The 21,545-nt window shown below is 42.4% G+C and overlaps 1 protein-coding gene across 5 annotated transcripts in view; it reads left to right on the top strand.

Annotated features, from left to right (window-relative positions):
* The window catches only part of BIRC6 (baculoviral IAP repeat containing 6), a 240,121-nt gene that overhangs the window by 23,717 nt on the left and 194,859 nt on the right, over window positions 1-21,545 (top strand). For all 5 annotated transcript variants that reach the window (XM_066595893.1, XM_066595891.1, XM_066595890.1 and 2 more), the window contains exons 2-12: window positions 190-371; window positions 2,313-2,450; window positions 4,591-4,784; window positions 6,534-6,645; window positions 7,343-7,425; window positions 9,075-9,297; window positions 9,387-9,553; window positions 11,151-11,209; window positions 11,850-13,244; window positions 20,134-20,283; window positions 20,419-20,644. In XM_066595893.1, coding sequence (XP_066451990.1) covers window positions 190-371; window positions 2,313-2,450; window positions 4,591-4,784; window positions 6,534-6,645; window positions 7,343-7,425; window positions 9,075-9,297; window positions 9,387-9,553; window positions 11,151-11,209; window positions 11,850-13,244; window positions 20,134-20,283; window positions 20,419-20,644 — 2,929 coding nt within the window. The remainder of the gene's footprint in view (window positions 1-189; window positions 372-2,312; window positions 2,451-4,590; window positions 4,785-6,533; window positions 6,646-7,342; window positions 7,426-9,074; window positions 9,298-9,386; window positions 9,554-11,150; window positions 11,210-11,849; window positions 13,245-20,133; window positions 20,284-20,418; window positions 20,645-21,545) is intronic.

The raw sequence follows: 21,545 nt of genomic DNA, 5'->3' as shown, positions 1-21,545 counted from the left end.
CATTGTTTTACCAGAGTATGGAACTTCATATTGTGTTTTTACTCTAATATGGGTGCCATTGATGGCAAAGTCACTTACATTCCATTTAAATGCTGCCGTTATTTTTGTTAGTGTTTTTTTTTTTTTCCATCAATATTTTTTTTCGTCCTAAATATTAAAGTCTTCTCTCTTTTTGTGTGCATTCAACAGCAAAACCTGGTGGTCGAGTGAAGTGTCAGTATTTTCCAACTGTGGATAAAGTTATCTTTGTGGATGACTATGCAGTGGGTTGTCGGAAAGATCTAAATGGCATTTTATTATTAGACACTGCGCTTCAAACTCCAGTTTCAAAATCGGATGATGTAGTCCAGCTTGAATTGCCAGTTACTGAGGTAAGCACGTCCGATTCCTCTAAATCCTCCCATTGTATATGTTATATTCCTTCAATCCGTCATCTGACAATCCAGGATTTTTAATAGTCCTGAACTTCTTTCCAGAATCGTGAGAGAAACTAACTTTTTTGTTTGTTCTTTTTTTTTTTACAAACTGTGGTGGTACAAGGGGGAGGGACCCCTAGTGGAGATAAGCTAGCATGGCAACCTATTTATGGAAAAATAAAACTAAAGCACAAAATCAAACCTGCAAAATAGAAGAACTCTGAGTACAGGAAATCAGCCACGTCCCCAAATACCCACAATGTATGTCAGAAATAAAGTAATGGACAGGCGGGCCAAATACGTTAAACACTTTACCAGTTGAAAAGAAAAGCGCTCCAGAGGTAAAGGAGAACTTTGTAGGAGAACCAACTTTCTATCTCAAAGGTGCTAGGTGCGCCCGACCCAAGCAAAGCGAATCAAAACAGAGGCAAAGGTAACAATTTATGCCTTCATAGCAAGACTCATTGATAAGTCCATAGGCGTTGGGGGCCTGAAGTGGGCTGCACTCCGTGCAGGCTGTCGTAGCTGGGTCTAGGGAAGACTCAGGTAAAGGTTAATAGGCGTAAGGTGGCAGCACCATTTTGGATTGCCCAGGAGCTGCAGAAGGGCTTGTGTAGTGCAGAAACTAGTCCAGATTACCAGAAGCGCTGAAAAGATGAGTGGCAACCGGTACAGGACGGAAGGTAGCACCTCTTCTATTTGGCATTGTACACTAAAGAAATCCAGTAATTTTTAAGTGCTCGGGGCCTTGCAGTACTGAAGGCAAGTGTCCTTGCATCACCGTAGCTTAGTCATGACATCATATAAGACCTCTGAGGATCATTTACATGTTTTCTTTTCTTTTTCTTTTTTTTATTTGACACTTCTCCACTGTAGCTGGGGCATCAGTAGGAGGCTTAGCTACAGCAAAAACATCCCCTGTAGTGAGATTTAGTCACTAGCAGAGCTGATCAGGGTCTGCTAGGACCCTGCAGCTCTGCTGTGACAGGGGATCCCAGCAGCCAGCTCGCATAGTGGAAGATTTTCACTTTCACTCTTTAGTACATAGCGCTCAGAGAAAGGAGAAGGCAGAAAGGGTTAAAAACCATTCCTGCCTTCTCCCACAAGATTCTCAGCTGTCACTAACAGCTGGCAACCCAACATGCTTCTGATTTATTGCAGAGGCTTTAAACCCCATCGGATGTGTTTTAAAGCCCAGGACCAAGTGCCCTAAATTTACTGTGCTTGGTGCTTAATGGGCTAAAGGTGTTATCCCATGAAAATCACTTTTATCGATCCACCACATAGGTAGCATTATCTCATTAGTGGGGGTCCAACTGCTGAGACCCCCATCGATAATGAGAATGGTGTTCCTGAATGTCCCTGAATAATGGAGTGGTTGTCTCATGTATGCACGACCTTTTTAATTCATTTCTGCGGGCCAGCGGAAGATAAAACTACACGTTCTTTATTTCTGGCTGTCACAGATGAATGGAGCAGTAACATGCACGCATGGACACCGCTCTAGTTATTTGGGGACACCTTTCTTGTGATTTGTGGGTGTCCCAGAGGTCGGACCTCCACTAATCAGATACAGATCGCCTATCCTTTTGGATAAACTATTTATTTTCAGCCTGGATGGAAAATATACCTACAAATTTACTGCCACCATTTTTTTTATTTTTTTTTGGAAGCTGCTTTATGTTGACATTGGAATATTTATTTTAGACATCATTACTTAATCCGGCCACACGTTTGCTCAGTTTAATCACTTTTCTGTTTCTTTTCTTTGTCCTATTTTTGGGTTGGCTTCATTCAATGATTATCATTTCCCTGTCTGGGTAATTGCTACTTTTATGTTTTACCCTTTTTATTCTGAAACATAACCGCATGACTTTTTCCATGGTTGAATTGCAGGTGCAGCAGTTGTTGTCGGCGTGCCTGGAGAAGATCGATGTGTCTAGTGCAGTAGGTTATGATTTGTTTATTATGCAGCTCAAAGATGGCTTTAAAAATACCTCACACGAGACAGCGGCAAATCATAAAGTAGCCAAGGTAAGAAAAGTTGTGTTTTGGGCTTATCTTGGTTTTTACACCTGCGCTGGGGACTCCATTTTCCTGCTTCGGGGAACAGGAAAAGGGAATCCCCACGGCCAAACGGTTTTATCTCTGAGCAGAACCGAACAGTGTCAGTGTGGACACCACTGACTATAATGGGGTCTGCCTGCTTTCTGCCCGACTTTTGGGCGGAAGAAAAAGCCCTGCATGCAGTGGTTTTTCTTCTGGTATTTTCAGTTGGGTCTGCAGCAGACCCTGCGGCTGTAGATTCCGATGCAGATGTGAGACCACCCTTAGATATTTCTCTGCAGCATGTTGATTAAATGTTTTCAGCAAAGATTGCCTTATCGTGACACATATTTGTAAATTCTTGAACGTGACAAGCAGGTAATGTATAGCTTCTTCAGGTCAAATAACTTTGTGTTTGCAGCCCCCCGGTGAGCAAACAAATACTAAGGGCTAATGCCCATGGACTGATTTAGGCCGCGTTCCCTGCAGCGGAATAATGCAGCTTTAGGTTCTATTGAACCTAATAGCTCAGTCCTCACATGCGGGATTCTGCTGGGGAAAAAAATTAAGCATGTTCTATTTTACTATATTTTTTTCCACGGCAGCAGGTCTCCATTAATATAATAGAGACCACGGAAAATCGTGGTAAAAAAGCGTGTTTTTCTGCCATCGCCAGCGGGGACTTTTTTGTTTATCCCTGTGGGATTCCCATGGCATAAAACGGCAGGCGTATCCCGCTCCATCCGTGGGCCTGAGCCCGTAAAGCAATAAAAACCATCATATTTTAAGAAAATCTGCATGTCTGGAGGTAAAAATTGGTCTACAGAGGGGATGTTGTCTTTGTGCCTAGAACATCAGATAATTGGTTATTTTCATTTACTAGTGTGATAGTAACATTCACTAATGCCTGTTGGAACGAGGCTTCATTCCAGGTTGTTTGCTAGTAAATTCTCTGGCTCCGCTGCCTCGTTGGCCATATGGTCCCCTCTTTGTGCCAGTTCTATGTTGTTACTACTTAAAAAGCACCCGCAGCTTTAATTGTTTTTATACTGATACGTAGGCACATTTTTCTCATGTATTTTAATTGATATGTTTTAATTTAAACTGTAGACTACATGCATAATATGCAACTTCAGTAACAGAAGTTACTGGCCTGTGTGAAAGCTTTTCCAAAAAGACCCTGTAGACTTTTTTCTTCTTCTTCTTCTTTCATTTATAAAGCTGTTATTGGTGCCTCTTTGTGTCTTTCCACATTGGAAATTCTGAACTTAAGAGGTGCTGGCTGAACTCCTTCAAGGGGTTGCATCACAGTTCAATAGAACATTTCAATTGGTGTTTAGACATCGCTGTTCTACCTGTTGTGGTGTTCGCCTTCCCAACGTCCGCCTAATATGGGGGCGGTCTCACATGGTCAGTTTTACACTCTGGATCTCTTGTACATAGTGGGGTGGAGTAATTCCTGCAAATCACCAATAAGGCTCGTTTAAAAAGTCTGACATTGACTTGCAGGAATGCTGCATTCCAGTAAGTGGCTCTGCAGAGGTATTCTTCCATTTTCCCCTTTGCATATTTCCCAGAGGAGCATGGATGACCTTATAAGTCTCCACACGCCTTCGAGGTGCTCTCAAGTAGAAACAATACCCTTCCTGTCTCCCATCTATAGGCCTATCACTAGCCAAGCCAAAAATCTGCTGCACACTGATGAGGGGCAAAATCCCCGAAACATCTGTCTGTGTATGGCTACTCATGTTTTGGTTTACAATTCCCAGTCATTGTTAGAAAGTTTGTTTACAAAGTCAGACATTGACTTGCAGGAATGATGCCTTCCAATAGGTGGCGCTGCAGAGGTATTGTTTAGTCTTCCCATTTGCATTCACTAATAAGAAATGGTACACTAGGAAAGGCTTCTCACTAGCACTAGAGAGGTTCTGGGACACATTCAGAAGAACGGGGGCGCTGTGAAAAGTAACGGTAATATGTAGACAGAGCGTTTTTAAAACTATTCAAAATGGAAAAATGTTATTTTGTAAGCTCCATCAACAAAATGTAATGTGTAGCCACGGGGCACCCGCTCGAACTGAACGGAATGATCGGGTATTCTGTAATAAGGTCTTGTCTTATTTTTCAGTGGGCAACTGTCACATTTCATCTTCCTCACCATGTGTTAAAGTCTGTCACTGGTGCCATTGTCAACGAGCTGAAGAAAATAAATCAAAATATTGCTGCGCTGCCGGTAGCTTCTTCTATAATGGACAGACTGTCCTACCTGTTACCTAGTGCAAGGCCAGAGCTTGGTGTAGGACCCGGCCGATCCGTGGATAGGTATGTTGTACATATGTGTTCTTGTCTACTGTAGTGTACTAAGTAACTCTTAGTTTTCAGATTCCTTCGACTAATAGACGATCTAGACAAAGTAATTGCTAAGTGGCTAGATGAGCCGGCATGTAGGGCTGTGTGTACAGTGGGAGGCTTGATGAAATATTGTGCTCAGCATTTACATATTTAGCATTTGTTTCATGTTGGACGTACGGCAGAGGGGATTCTCCTGGCACAGGGATGTTTTCTAACCCTTTTAAGGCGGAATAACTGGATTAAAGAAGATATAGGTCAGAGGACTAGAAAGCTGTTGTGTCCAAATTATACCGCAGCACAAAAGATAGTACCGTGTAATGATAAACCCCCCTCACACTTAGCTGCCAGTGTTGCTTATAAAACGAAACCATTTCCATGAACTTCTAATATCAAGGTGGCCATACAGGTAACAAGAACTGTTAATGTGACCATGTGTACGTTGGCAAAATGATCTGTTCCCAACATTACAAATCTGCCCCATTGTTTGCAGCACTTATCACACATGCTGTAAAGCGTTTTCCTAGTGGTTCCAGGTAAACACTATAATTCAAATAAAGCAGAAATTCCAACCATGATCCTTGAGCTCTTCGTAGAGAACACCTTAAATCAAAAATAAGATGACAGAGAAAAAATAAAAAGCTGCTTCCTTTAAGCTGTTCTGTTTCATGTTCTGTTAGGCCTTTTCAGTTCTCGACATTACCCCATTAGTCGATCTCATATTTATTGACTTCGAATTGACTGCCAACTTTTTTTTTTTTTTTTACTTCTACACGGAGACATTGTTCCATGAGATGAGTAACTACGTACCATTTACTTTAATTTTAATTTCATTTACTGTTAATAACATTACTATTATTATTGATACGATTTTTATTTGCGATTGTATGATTACGATTACTTTTAGTATTATTACTCTCCTGATTATATTTTGTTTTCTCCCCACTTTTCATCTGATTTCTTCTTCCATTCCTTTTTATTAATACTTTTAAACTTATGTTTTTCTATGCACTGTAGCATGTCTTGCCCCAGCAAGAAGAGTTTTTTTTCCTCGAAACACATTTGTTCTGCTGGTTTTACCACTGATATAATATCTTTTTATTATATGACTACTCGTATAAATAAAATCTCATCACCATTTTTTGTAGTCGTTGCGCCATTTTTCTCTCACTCCCACTGTGTACTTCTTGACCTGTCTTGTACAGGTACATGTCTGGCCGGTAGCACCTCTCTCGTACAATTTTACCGCTGTCTACAACATACTATATACATCCATCCATGGAGTAGCTTCACCACTTTAATTTCACCCTTAAGGGGTTAATTGCATTTGAACAAAACCTTTACAGCAGGCTCATGGGCTGTTGACAGAATAGACAGAGTTTTATGGTCGCTTTTGTGACCTGTGTAAAGGTCATTGTGCAGGGAGGGGTTGGAGGTGAGCTGTGACCATCGCCTATTGTGAATGGTGGAAACTGTTACCTATACATAGGTGGCATCTTTCATTGTCGTCCTGCCTTTGATAATGAAATGACTGTTGAAGTTTTCTCTATTGAACAGGAAGTGTCAGCCTTTAAAGCCAAGTTGTCAGTGTGAAAACTGCAGTATTTCAGGATTTTACAGTTAAAAAAAAAACACCAAAACATTCTCTCAAAATAAGTTTAATATAGAAATTAGATTTCTATAATAGGTCATTTACTTACGACACATTCTTGTCTTTGCTAGATCCTTGATGTATAGTGAAGCAAACAGACGGGAGACCTTCACTTCTTGGCCTCATGTTGGATACAGGTGGGCTCAGCCAGACCCCATGGCTCAAGCAGGTTTCTACCATCAGGTGAGATACTATTTATCAACTCAAGTTCTAAAAATTGGCTCCGACCTCGTCCCACCCCCTCCCATTGCAAATAGTGACAAAGGGTGGGAGCTGAGTACACTGCTCCCGACTCTTCCAGGCTCCTTCACCTGCAGAGAGGGACACCGTATATCGGCCAGGCATGAAAACCCAGTCGTCTGAATACTGTGTAATCCCTTTGTGTTGTGCCTTTTTTATTTTTTTTTTTTTTTTTTTTTTTGCGTTTGTAATAAATAAATAAAAAAAAATATATATATATTTTATACACACACATACAGGGGGTGGACCAAAATATAGAAACATTGTACGAAATGCAAGTAACATGGGATTATAAATCCTATTTCAATAAGACATGTAGAGACCGATTTTAAGTGGAGGTAATATGACTCAGATGCTGCGAGGCAGAAGTGAACATCTGCCTGAGCAACAAAGTTCCATTGGTCAGGGGTTTAAGCCACTCAGCTGCTGTTACCAGCTGGCTCCCAAAACCACCCAGAGCAGGGCAAGAGGTGAAGTGAACACAAATTTGTCAGGAAACCTCAAGCAGGGGTCAAAAGAGCTAATGATTAAAATCCCATACATTTTGTATGGTGGTTCCATATTTTTGTCCGCCCCTTGCGTATATAATAAAAATGTATGTATATATTTGTATAATCTATATCATTTTTTTTCTTTACAGCCAGCTTCCTCAGGAGATGATCGAGCCATGTGTTTCACCTGTAGTGTATGTTTAGTTTGCTGGGAACCTACAGACGAACCTTGGCAAGTGTCATATATTATACTTTATTAACTAGATTTGTAAGACCACAATCAGTTAGTAGAATTATAGTGATCTTATCTTAAAAGTACAAACTCTGATCCATTTTATGATGAGTTTTCTCCCACAGGTACCTATACAATATTTATGGATAGGGTTGAAGGTTTAACATTGTTCTATATCCAGTACTGTTAAACACACCTAATTGTATTCACTGCTTTAAATTAGCAAAGATGGAAGCTGGATATTGAACACATTAAAGGGCAGCTCTGGTGTGAAAGCACACTTTTCCCATTGCTACTCCCCCTCACCCGACTTCCTTTTATACTCTAGATGTGTCCAATGTGTTTTACAGCCGCTTCCATGCAATGCAACCCCCTGTCTGATGCTTATTGGCCACCAACTTGAGGCTGAGATTTTTTTTACCTTCAAATCTACCCCATGATGTACCATTTTTGACTGCTAAGGAACAGTTTAATTATCATTAGCTTCTATGGTCTTCTAAATAAGCTGCAACCATAAGTATATAGTCAAAAGGATGAGCGGTGATCTCCTCTAACTGTGTGACAAGAGCTGTGTGCTCATCAATTACTGTGACAGCAGTGCCTGTGTTCCCCTGAAGGCAGTTTAGGTGGTAGATCCATGCAACAGCATCACACAAACTGAGCCTGACTAGAAAATGATTTCATAACACCAAGTAGATCTGAGCTGGTCAGAATTAAGATCACATGACCATCTGAGCAAAAAGAGACCAGGAAATTCAGACAACGAAATAACTAACCAATGTAATACTAGCCCATTTATATATACTGGGGGATAGCTACATAATGAAATTAAAAAAAACCCACTGGAGTGGCCCTTTAAATGTTGAAACAACATTGAGGCTGATAATTGAATGCTGCAGTATTATAGCAGTCGGTGATGGTTATTTAGATTCATTTTGTTTTGCATCATCTTAGACATACATTGACTACATTGATTTCAGACCTGCTCTCTGATTGGCTTGAGCTGCTCATGTGATTAGCACTGGCCAATCGGAGACCAACAGATAGTGTGCATGGAGGGGTGGCAGAAAAGAATGCCCATTTACACTGGACAATTATCATTAAGATTTCAGGTCTGCATAAATGGAATAATGAACGATAAGCAAACAAATTATCTGCAGTCTTTCAGTCGTTGGCTGTTTACACTAATTGATTACCCTTCAGTTTTGCACCATCCAGTGATTACCTGAACAATTGTTGTTCCATCTAAAAGGGCCCTTAGACGTTCTTCACCAAAAAATGGAGCAGCAGATTATCAGGAGAATTTAAATGGGTTTTCCTGGTAGAAGACTATTGATGACCTCTCCTCAGGATAGGAAATGAATAGTTGATCAGCTGGGGGTCCGTCGCTCTGGACCTCGACTGATCCGCTGTTGCACAGGAGTGAGTATATGCAGGGATGAGTGTCGGGCATTGTTTGCCCGACATTCGTCCTGTGTAAATGGGGCTTTACACACTCTGAGCTAATTTATGTCCCATTCACTTCTATCCATCATTTCTTCGTTTTGGATTTCCTTGTATAAATGTATGGTTTTGCTAACGGTTCTGTATACAAGTAAACACACATGCTTATTAAGGCCATTTTGAAGACTTTTGTTTTTCTCCTGCAGGTCTGAACATGAGCGACATTCCCCAAACTGCCCATTTGTGAAAGGTGAACATACTCAGAATGTACCCCTCTCGGTTACTCTTGCAACATGTCCTGCCCAGTTCCCCTGCACAGATGGCACAGATAGAATATCCTGTTTTGGGGTGGGGAACTGTCCACACTTTCTAGCTGCTGCAACAAAAAGAGGAAAAATTTGTGTGTGGGATGTATCTAAACTCATGAAGGTATTCACGTTCTACAGTTCCACCTTCAATCACTAATTAAATACTAAGAATGGCAAGTTTAATATCTTTATTTTTCACTTTTGTTTAAGGTGCACTTAAAATTTGAGGTAAATCCATATGATCCTGCAATAGTCCAACTCCTAGTTCTCACTGGTGACACCAGCACCACAACCACGGTGGAGACTAGAAGGCCAACACTTGCTTGGTTAGAAGATTCATCCAGCTGTTCAGATATCCCGAAGTTAGAGGGAGACAGGTACGACGGATGGTTGTATAACTGACTTGATCAGAATGTTCCAAGCGATACATCGGTAACACCATTCCTCTTTTTGATAAAGGATTTGCAATAAACATAACACTTCTGTTATTTTCTTGGTGCGTATCCTGTTCTTTGTCATAATTGATAAAAAGGTGTTTTCTTTCCCCATTAATATTTATTTACACAAATCACAAAGTTAAGCCGTTGGCAGTCCCCTATTTTTGCTGTGCCGGTCTCTGTTTACAGGATTCCAACACTAGCAGCTGTTTGTAAAAGATTTAATAGGGCTGGAAAGCGCCTTTAGGCTGGGTTCTCACAGGGCAGATTCTCGGTGGAAATCCCGCGGTTTGGCCGCCGCGAAAAACTGCGAGATTTTTGCTGGGAGAACCACTGCTGCAAAACCCGCGGCGGCTTTGAAGCGGCCCGGACGCTCGCTCTTCCGCTGCAGCTCGCACTCCCATAGAGGAGAGCGCGGCTGCAGCGGGGGAAAAAAAAATGGACATGCTGCTGTCGGCAATTCCGTGCCGCGGCTTCTGCCAGCTTAGCCGCAGCCAATTTGCCATCCCGTGTGGACTTGATTTCTGAGAAATCTCGTCCACATGGCTGGCTTATCCCGGGATTAGCGGCCGAATGCGGATTTTCCGCGGCAAATCCGCCCTGTGTGAACCCAGCCTTAATATTCGGAAGATATGAGAACAGTAGTCTGTGAAATCTTATTGTAAATAGGGCCAAATAACTTTTCAAATAATGGAACCCTCCCAGCAGAGTTCATCATCATGTAATGCCTAGTGCAGCACCTTGGAGGGTGGTACATAACCTAGAAATTCTCTTTGGTGTTTTTTGAATCCTAGCATCAGATACTTTGTCCCTGCATTTGGGCATAACAGTATTAAATTTTATGTAGACAAATTTGATCAATGATTATGGACTTTTTGTGTCTTATCACCAATCTTTGCTTAGGTGAAGGTTTTCAGTAGTTGGGCAAATTTGGCATTTTAGATTTGCATATATAAATATATATAATTTTTTTCTTTTCCCCCATTGTTAATATAGTGCAAATTAAGGTGTTTTTCACACGGCCCGCAATCCAGCGAGAATCTTAATGTTCAGTATAAATGTGTGCTATGGAAAGCGCAACCGCGGCGCCCACGAGCGGAGAATCATAGCAATTCTCCACTCGCGAGATCTAAATCGTGGCATGCCGTGATTCTCTGCGGTGAGCCTATCTGTCATATAGGCTCACCGCAGAGAGCTGACAGCGGCCCACCCCTCCTCCCCCACGGTGGAATATCGTTGGCGATATTCCGCAACGGCCGTGGACAAGGGGGCCTTAGATTTCGTGCTGCTATCATGCTGATTCCACATACTGATTAGTCCAGTACTGAAAAAAGCTTAAATACCTGCTTAACCGCAGCAAAAATTTGCAACTCGGCTGTAGATTTCTGTCAGTGTTTTTAGTGGCAGAATCCACACAGAGAAATCTGTGTTGGATTTTGCCATCTGAAGGTACCCTTGTATTCTACTTTTCTTTTTCTTTTTTTTTTTTTCTTTTTTTTTTTTAAACCTAAATTTTTTATTTTAAATTTCGTTTTAGTGATGACTTGCTGGACGATTCAGATAGTGAAGAGCGATCAAGATCCGACTCAGTAACAGGTAATTAGATTTATAGAAAATCTGTTTTAAATTATATTCTAAAATCACTTTTCATTTAATTTTACAGGAAACCATAATGCAACCATATAAATAAGACTTGAGGCCCATTTGGACATAACGATGATCGGCCAAAATTCGCTCAAAGGCAATCTTTTGAGCGATAATTGTTGTGTGCATTTACGTGCTCCGAGAACTGCTGTGTTCTCGGAGCGCTCAGCTGGTATCCAGCTGAGTGCTCCGAGCAGTGTATGCAGAAGACAGTTGAGCGCTCCGAGCAGAGTATGCAGAAGAGAGCGATAATCGTTGTCTAAATGGGGTATTATGGTTGTCATAGTTTCACATATTGTTAATTTTTCTCTGGACTCTCCATGATCGGGAAAGTTTTCAGCCTCTGGATGAAAGCCACAATATTTTCATTAACTTACATTAAACATCTTTACAACGATGAGGAATTACCATATAAAGTATTTTGGAAAGTTATGCAACCTTTTATTCTGCATGGATTACATTATATTTATGTAAAAGATAAAACCCCCCTTTTAGTGTCCTTTTTTACTTGGCCTGTGTTTCCAGTTTTGCTTCTTTTTCTCCTCCACTTTATTTACTTTTGTATTCTTGTAATTGTGTTTGTCTTGCACAGGACACCCTTCTCAGAAGGAAACCCTGGAGATGAGCCTGGATATAACTGCCCTTAGCATACTGCAGCAGCCCGAGAAGCTACAGTGGGAGATTGTGGCTAACGTTCTTGAAGATACTGTAAAGGACTTGGAGGAACTCGGAGCAAATCCTGCTTTAGTAGGTTGTAAAAATGAAAAGACCAAGGAAAAACATTTAGAACAGCACAACATTCCCTTTCCTTGCTTACTGACCGGTGGTTTATTGACTTACAAGTCCCCTATCTCTTCCCCCACAAGTAGCAACTCTCGCAGGTCACTTGACGCTTTAAACAGGACTCCAGGCGAGAGCTCCTCAGAGCAGGGCTCCACCGACAATGAATCCGGCACGCACTCTGATCTTAACTCTCCTATGGTGAAAAGGACGCTTCCCGTTTTGCTGCTTTACAGCATTAAGGAGTCCGACGAAAAAGCAGGGAAACTTTTTTCTCATATGAACAATATTATGAGCAAAAGTCTACACGATGACGGGTTTACTGTCCCTCAAATCATAGAGATGGAACTTGACAACCAGGAACAATTGCTTCTTCAAGACCCCCCTGTCACCTACATCCAGCAATTTGCTGAGGCCACGGCCAGTTTGACGTCCCCTGACACTGACAAGTGGACTTCTATGGTTCCTAAACCCGGGACGCTTGTGCAGTGCATGCGGCTACCTAAGTTTGCAGAGGAGGAGAATCTTTGTGTGGATTCCATTATTCCTTGTGCCGATGGTGTCCACCTTTTAATAGGTTTACAGAAATGTCCCGCAGAGTCCTTGAGTGCAATAAATCAAGTAGAGGCCTTGAATAATTTAAACAAATTAAATTCGGCTCTTTGCAGTAGGAGGAAAGGAGGAGCTGAGCATAGTCTCAGCGGTGTGAATGGAACCAGTATCAATGTTATCCCCTGTGAATCTTCAGCAGATGTTCATGACCCTTTGATTATTCAGCCGATCCAGAGAAGTGTGAGCGGCGGATACTTGTTGATTTACAAAATGAATTACACAACCAGAATAGTAACGCTGGAGGAGCAGCCGGTAAAAATCTTGCATATAAAAGACCCTCAGGATGCAATTACCTCACTTATACTATTACAGCCTGATATTTTAGATAATAGAGAGGATGACTGTGAGGAGTCTTTAGAAGAAGCCCCTCTGACTCCTAAAAATCTTGCTGGAAAAGAGAAGAAATCGGAGCTGCATAGTCTAGGACATTTAGTGGTAACGACTCATGGTGGATTTGTGAAAATTTTAGATCTTTCAACTTTTGAGGTCATGGCTAAAGTGGATCCCCCGAAAAAGGAAGGCACAGATGAGGTTGATCCATTTGTATCGGTCGTCTACTGTTCCGGCACAGACAGATTGTGTGCCTGTACTAAAGGTAAGGATGGAAATGAATTGTGTTTAATACTTTGGAATTTACACAAATTCATATATAAAGTTTTGAATTTGTACTAATTCCTTCACTTTTTAAGGCCTCTTTGTGCGCTGGTAGCTTATGTACGGTAAATGATTTACTTGGAGGAAACCACTGAAAATCTTTTCACTGTTTGTCATCCTCTTCCAGTAAGGACCTTGTTAAGGCCTCTGTCCGGGGATCCCATCGGGGTTTTTGCTTAAAATCCTGAAATAGGCCCCCCCGGACAAGGTATTTTGTGCTTGAAAGAATAGCACAGTCCACCACGTTATTCTTTCTGGCACAAGGTGTCAGACGTGAATGGGAATGTGTTGAAGCAGAGGTCTGAGAGATGTTCTTGTCAGGTCCCATCCAAGGATGTCATTTTTGGGACTTTAAATGTAAACCTCAATGAGACGCTCATACGGAGGTCATAATGAGGTTTAACCCCTAAAGGGCGCGGCCCCTTTTTTTTTTTTTTCCAGTTTCGTTTTTTGGGTATGTCATGGCAGCTGCAGACAGTTTTCATGGCAATCATGGGCATGGCTTGTTAAAATTGTCAGATCACGGTATAATGTAATGCTATATAGTATTTCATCATACTGCAGGAGCGATGAAAGCTTATGGAATAGACCCAAAGGTTCAAAGGGAACTAAGTGACATTACAGACTGCTATTCAGCCCATTAGTAGCTAACTAGCTTCATTTGCATGTATTTAGAGAACAGCGGGTGGTCTCTTCTCTAACTACATCACTATTGTTCTCCAGTGGGACAGCAGCTGAAAGAATTTTATCACCGCTGCCCACGGAGAACTCAGTCCCCATGCATTTTAGGCTGAACTGAACTCTGCGATGGATGAAAAGTGCACAGTAAGTGTAAATGTTGGCCCATTGTGCACACTGCGATTATCGCTCAAAAGATGGCTTTTGAGAGAATTTTGAGCAATAATTGTTGTGTGTAGAAGGGCTTTCAGAGTGGCCTAAAACTACGTTCAAAGGTCCTAGTTGCTGGAGAAGCAGATTGCAGAGGGGGTGGAAGGGAGACCCCTAGTGCCAAGCTCTTTAAACTTGATTTACAGTGGTAAAAATGAAGGAAAGTACTGTGTATTACAGGATTGATGAGGGGCACACAGACTATTATATGAGCGGAAATTGTCCGTAAAGTTAGTGTCCTTTTTCATGCCAGTTTTTATACTGTTCTTGCTCTATATTCGATTCATGCAAAATTGTGAGCTTATAAAAAGGAACCTTTTCTCTTGAACATTGGTCATCTCCATCAAAATAATGCAGTTTGTATGTTATTTCCTGTCGAAGTGCAGCTAACATTCTCATCTGTGCAAAGGTCTATTATTGGATGTATTGTGTTGTTTTTTTTGGTACTTGTGATCACTGCTTTTAATTAAGATTTTTATTCAGGTATTAATGTAGAATTCTCTCAGATGCTGTAACATAGAGGTTGTAGCGACCCCTGTAGTACCTCCGTATGTCTCCTGTCACACATGAAGGATGCTCGTTTTGTATTCCGTATGGTGGGATGGAAATCTAAGTTAAAAACAGTGATCACAAGTTCCGAAAAAATAAGAAATTTTTTAAAGATCTATTTGAATAAATAATTATAAAATCTAATCCGTTACCCGTGATGTAACTGTATACCAAGGGCTCTTGTGCGTTGGGCTGAAATGTACCAGAGTTTCTACCACTAAGGCCTCATGTTCACGGACGGGGTTTGCCATGGAATCCAGAACCTTCCATAGCATGCTATGAAAAATGTTTTTTCATGTACATGAACGGATAAAAAAATATCACAGCATGTTCCATTTTACTGCAGTTCCCACATGGACGGCTTCCATTGCAGTCGATGGAAGCCGTCCGATTTCTGGCCCGTCCACAGATTCCGCGAGAAGAGCAGGCGATGTAAAAAAAAATTCTGTACTTCGCATGTGCACAAACCCTTACGTCTGCACACATCCGCAGTACAGAAGGAAGAAGCAGACAGGTACGCAGGGTTGCTGGCTGCTGGCTGAATCCGTGTGCTCCCGTGAACATGAGGCCTAAAGCAGCTTGTTCGGCATTACAGGTGTGCTTTAAGTTGGCCTTGCACAGGAGGTGCTTTTCACTAACCCATTCCAGCTCCCCCACAAGACCATGTATGCAGGTTTATTTCTAAAGTGAATAAGGAATATGTTGCTGGGGATAAAACTGGCAGTGCCCTCTCTCTCCAGAAAGGATTGATTTCTTAATTTTCCCAAAACCTTAACTCTAAGGCCTTATGTCCACGGGGAAAATCAGGCCCGCTACGGATTCTCCATGGAGAATCCGTAGCGGGTCCCTCCTGCCACGCGGACATGAGGGATGAAAATAGCAATTACTCACCTCTCGCACGCTCCGGATCTTCCCTTCTTTGCGGCTTCATCTTCTCTCTGTCGCGGCCGGATCCTCTTTCTTCTTTCCGGCGGATGTGCACGGCATGTCGGTTGCGTGCCGCGCGCATGCGCCGGCCCGAAGAAAAAAGATCCGGCCGCAACGGAGAGAAGATGAAGCCGCGAAGAAGAGAAGATCCGGAGCAGGTGAGTATATTCTGATTTTGGTCTCCCGCGGATCCGGACGGCTTCCATAGGCTTCAATAGAAGCCTGCGGGAGCCGTCCCCGCGGGAGACCCGCACGAAAATGGAGCATGGTCCGGATTTTTTTCATGCTTTATTTTTTTTTTAAATCACTTTTATTGACCATCCACGGGTATTTATCTACACGCGGGTGGTCAATGCATCCCTATGGGGTGCGGTTCCGCATGCGGGTGATCCGCTACGGATTTTAAATAAGCTTTTGCCTGTGGACATAAGGACTAAGGCCAATCTAAAGGCCCTTTTACAGGCAACATATAGCTCACAATTCGTGCAAGCGGACGGAAATGAGCGACGATCGTTACATGTAAACACGGGCATCATGCAATTTTCGTTTGAACAGTGGATTTTGGTTTACTTGAAACCCATCATTCACACCTCTGAAAGACTGAGCAAGTACACTTCATTTAAATGCAATTTGCTCATCTTTCAATAGACTGCAGGATGTTCTTCCCGCAGCATGTTTACACTAGCCAGGAGGAGAACAATGCAATGTGTCTGCAGCCTCCAGGCGAACAATGAACTGTCAGCAGCTGTTTATACAGCTGGGCGTGTTTAAACATACACATGGGCTCTGCAAACAGCTCCTGGAGGTCCTTTTACATGCAAATGAAAATCAGTCTTAATGGCCATTAGCACTTTATGCAAATGGATTGCTAAATCTTCAGTAGCTTGAAAGATTATTTTTGCGTGTAAAAAGGCATTAAAATGTATGTATTCTATTCCCTTCAGCCACTCCCATGAGGCTTTAGAAGTATGTTTTGGACTATTGTCCTGCTGTAGGATGAATCTCAGACTCCAATATCTAGCAAATGGAAGCAGGTTTTCTTTGCATCTACTACCACCCATCCTTCCTTCAGTCCTGACAGATGAGAAGCATCCAGATGGCATGCAGCCACCACCGTGCTTCACTTTGGGAATGATCTTCTTGAGATGATGGGAGATGTTGGGTTTGCACCACATACAGTGTTTCCTACGTCAGTCTCCTCAGACCAGAGAACCTACCATAAGGTTGCTGTTTGATGAACTCCAAATGGCTTTTTTTTTTCTTTTTCTGTCTGCTCTTCCATAAAGCCTGACTCTTTGAAGTGTTGTCCTATAGACTTCCATCTCCACTGTGGATATTTGGCGCTCCTTCAGAGTTCTCATTGATGAGTCTCTGAGTAGTTCCCTCCTTGCCAGGTCTGCGGGTCAGCGGGTGATATTCTCTTGTCAATTGTGCCATGTTTCCATTGTGCTATAATGTGTTAATGACACTCTGCGGGATGTTCAAAGTTTGGGATATCTTTGTATAACCCATACCGGCCTATACTTGGACCCCATTTACACTGACAATCGCTCAAAAGTCAATCAAACGACACTTTGAGTGACCGTTTTGAGCAGTCATCTTTGCATAGTCTATAGTAGCTAAGTAGCTACTTAAGAGCCTTGCAGGCGGAGCGCTATCACTAGGTGAACAATTCAGCTGTTTTGCATAAGCAAACAGCTGTATTGTTCTCCGATTACAGCTTGCATCCCGCAATGAACTACCAGCGGGACATGGGCTGTAAGAATCTTATCAGTGCTGCTGACTGTGATAACATCCTGCACCGCAGATAAGAGTTCATGGCTCAATTCAGGAAAACTAGAATTGAGCGAGGAACGACTCGTTCACAAAGACTGCCCGATCTCTATGTATTTAGAAGCAATGGTTATCGCTCAAAAGACCTCTTTGAGCGAATTTTGAGCGAGAAGCATTGGGTCTAAATTTGGAGCCTTTTCCACAACTTTTTGTCTCACCTGTTTGGCGAGCTTCTTACTGTTTTAGACTCTGAGGCCCATTCAGAAGAGGTGTAATTGTACTGCTTTAACTTCAGAAATCACATAATTAGTTGTAGAATGTCTCCCTGTGTACAATCAATTTGTTGAACCAGAACTTATTTAGGGACTTCATAGAAAAGGGGGTGACTACATCCACACTCACAACTTGTCAGCGTTTATTTTTTAAACCATGTTCTTTTTTCATTGCACTGTAACACGATGGACTATTCTGTTAGGTCCGTTACATTAAATCAAATCCATTTTAATTCCAGGTTGTAATGCCATATAAAGTGTGACACCAAAGGGGGGAAATGTTTTTAGAAGGCACTGTTATGTGGAATAGCCACAGTAGCTGCCCACAGTGTACCTCTAATTGTTGTGCTGCACCTTTAATTGATTTTTAGTCATGGAAAGTAGCATTTACTGCGTATCAGCGGCAATTGTGTTCCAGAACGGGTAGGAAATGCTGCGGGTTTTCCGCTGCAGAAAATCTGTAACTTTTACAGTGCAGACATTGTGGATGGGATTTTAAAGGGAGCCAGGTGATTCTTTTAAACTCGCACAATCCCGCGAGCCAGCACCGTTACCCGGTGATGCCCACTTGGCACACGAAAATCTAACTCTTCAGAGACCCATGCTCGTGCTGTCCCATGGAACTCTATAGGGGAGCATGCGCATGGAGCTCTGAAGAGTCAGATTTTCGTGCATCAGGTGAGTTTATCAGGGTAGGTCGCCAATAGTTGATCGGCCGGGTTCATCTCTCCCCACTGATCAGCTGAACAGGTGCATGCTGTTAGCGCCGCAATAACAGGTCGGTGCAGAACCTCTGTGCCGACCTCCGTGTACTGGCCGGTGCTTGTAACTGCATTTAATTTTCCACGTTAAGAAGTGACATGTCACTTAGGATGGGAAGAAGTAAAAGGTTTGGTACTGTGTGTGTCAGTAGAGCAAAAGGCGATTATTCTCAGAAAAGCCAAGTTATCTTGTAGATGTGACCATTTTTAATACAGTTAGCCATTGTCAGCCAGTAAAAGGTATCCTATCTACAAGATTACTTGATTTCTTTTAGGCCGGGCTCACACAGGCGGATTTTAATTGCGGGCTCCACCATCGGCGTCCACTTGAAAAATCCGCTGTAAAACAACATTGAAAGGCATGCATTTTCGCTTTTTCCCTTACTCTCGCGAATACAAACTGCATATTTGGCAAGTGGAAGAGAAATCGCAGCATGCTCTATTTTAGCACGGATTATGTGCGGGCAGTCCCAATTAAAGCCAATGGATGTGAGTGTTCTGTCGCCCATGCGCATTTAACATGGAGTGTGAGCAGCGAAAACACCCGTAACCTCAAAGGAAAAGCCGGAATGCTGGCTGAAGGGGATCTTTCTTCCGTGCGGATGATACGCTCCGCGATCATTTGCAATTGCTTTCCACGAATGATCGCAGGTCTTATGCTGCGGAAATCTGCATGCGGAATCTGACCCATTTGTGTGAGCCTGGCCTAGTGAGAACAAGAACACTTTCACACGGCCGAGAAAATCATGCAATATTTGTGTGTTGTCAGAAGCACAAATCTCGCATAAATATGAACCCCATTTCTTTTGAATGGAGTCATACACATTAGCATTTTGTTTTTTTTAAGTGGTGGCATGTCCTATCTTTGGGCGTTCCTATCGCCCATTGTTTTCAGTGGGGCTGGAAAACGCATCGCTTGGCACGCAATGTGTATTTTCCCGCACCGGATGATCGCAATTGTACTGAACTGATTGGAGGCGCTTTTGACAGAAAAATGCCTCATCCGCCGGTACATCGCAGGAGCGCGATTTTGGGCCGAGTTTCACGACCCGATATCACTCTCGGCCTTATAGAGGAAGCCTTAGAGTGGAAACTCGTTTCCATATCAGAATTCCACTTGTAGATTTTGCCCATTGACAGGACTAAATCTGCACTGGGATCTGCGCAAAAAGCCATATCGGGACGCCGCGGATTTTGATGCAGTTGTTAAAGGTGAAATTCACGTGGAAACTTCCGTAGTGAATACCGCTGTCTGAACATACCCTTATTGAAACTGTTAGTCAGCCCGTATATGTTTTTAAGAGTTTCTAATAAACTATATTCTTTTAGTCTATACCTGTGAAGGGCTTTTAAGAAAAATTTACATATAGACTTCCCGTCTCTGTGATAAGCATACCCTTATTGAAAGCATCCAGGCTTCTTGTGAACTCTCAAGGAATCCACCATGACATCTCAGGCAGAGATTTCCAAAGAGCCCCCTTCTATGTCTGTGTAGAGGCCTTCTTCCCTCCAGATGTAGAGGACGCCCTCTTGTTACAGTCCTGGATATTGATAGATTTTAGTAGCGATCACCAAATTGACCCTTGAAATTGGCATTTTCATCACAATTGGCAGCTCATTTGTGACATGCACAACTTGAGTCATTTTCCTTGTCTTTCAGGTGGAGAACTTCATTTTCTTCAAATTGGAGGAACATGTGATGATCTAGATGAAACTGATATCCTTGTTGATGGGTCGTTGACAAAGGGAGTAGAGCAGTTAACGGAAGGCTTTAAGCCATTGTCAAACCCTTCAAGTCCTGGTATCACAGGTCAGTGCACTTATGTGAAGAACGACATATCTTCCATATTTGCCTTTTGGAATTCGGTTTATTTTTGTCCAGATCTGGTTCTTGGTGTAGTTGAACATTTTTCGTGTTGTATAAATTTTTGTATTTTCTTCTCAGGCGTGGACCTTTTAGTGGAGCAGCCCTTTTCCTTGGAAATGTTGACATGCTTAGTTGAACTCACCCGTTTTGAGACTCTTATTCCGAGGTTTTCTGCAACCGTGCCGCCATGTTGGGTGGAAGTGCAGCAGGAGCAACAACAGAGACGCCATCCGCAGCATTTACACCAACAGCACCATGGTGATGCAGCCCAGCACACTCGGACATGGAAACTACAAAATGACAGGTATGCTGCAGCTAGAAAGTGTCACTGTGCTCTCTGAAAACTTAGACTGTGTTATAGGTACATGCCAAAAGTTTTGATCACTGGGGTCTCCCCCAATAATCGCTGGAATGAGCCAGCTGGAGTATGTCTAAGTGCTGTCACTGCTTGTTGGCTAAAGGCTTTCTTAAGTTCATCTTCAGCTAGCGAGTAAGGTCTCATGTCCACAAGCGGATCGGATTCTGCATGTGGGAGCCCACAGCGAAATCCACCCCTGCCTGTGGTAGAGAACACTGTTGGACTTCTACTTGCCCATCCGGGTCTTTTGCTGGTCTTTTCTCTTCACATTTGCGCAGCACGCCAGCTGACGCTTATGCACACATCCGCAGTGAAGTGGAGTTTTGTTTTTTTGTGTTTCACAAATTAAATCTGCATCCTTTATTTCACTTGCAGAGGCCCATTTATTCCCATTGGCGGCTTGATTTGTGGATCTTCTGCCCAGGTGACCCGCAAATCAGGTCCGCCCATGAACATTGGGCCTAACACAAAAACAAAATCAAGTCTTGGCTGTAACATTAATGTGGTAAAAACACTCCTCAGCACTCTTTAATACCTGACTATATCTGTTTTATTTGCTGACTGCACAAAAGGTTTTCTTAAAGCACATATTTTGATCACCACTTGTGGGCCCATTTGCCATGTGTAGGTGACCAGCAATTCAGATGGGTCCTACTCTAAAATACACTCTCCTTTCCCAGGGCCTAACCCCCCAAATGCAACATGTGAATGTCCCCGAGAGGACTTTTATGACTTCATGGGGGACATAGAGGGTAAAAAAAAATTACATAAATAGGTAAAACAAAATTACAGAATAAAATAAAAATATATACATAAAAAAGAAAACCCAAAACCGTCGCCGTATCTG

Source organism: Eleutherodactylus coqui, chromosome 3 (genome assembly GCF_035609145.1).
Source record: "Eleutherodactylus coqui strain aEleCoq1 chromosome 3, aEleCoq1.hap1, whole genome shotgun sequence".
Lineage (NCBI taxonomy): Eukaryota > Metazoa > Chordata > Amphibia > Anura > Eleutherodactylidae > Eleutherodactylus > Eleutherodactylus coqui.
Note: the sequence above shows the minus strand (reverse complement) of the source record. Positions and strands in the feature narration are given on the sequence as shown.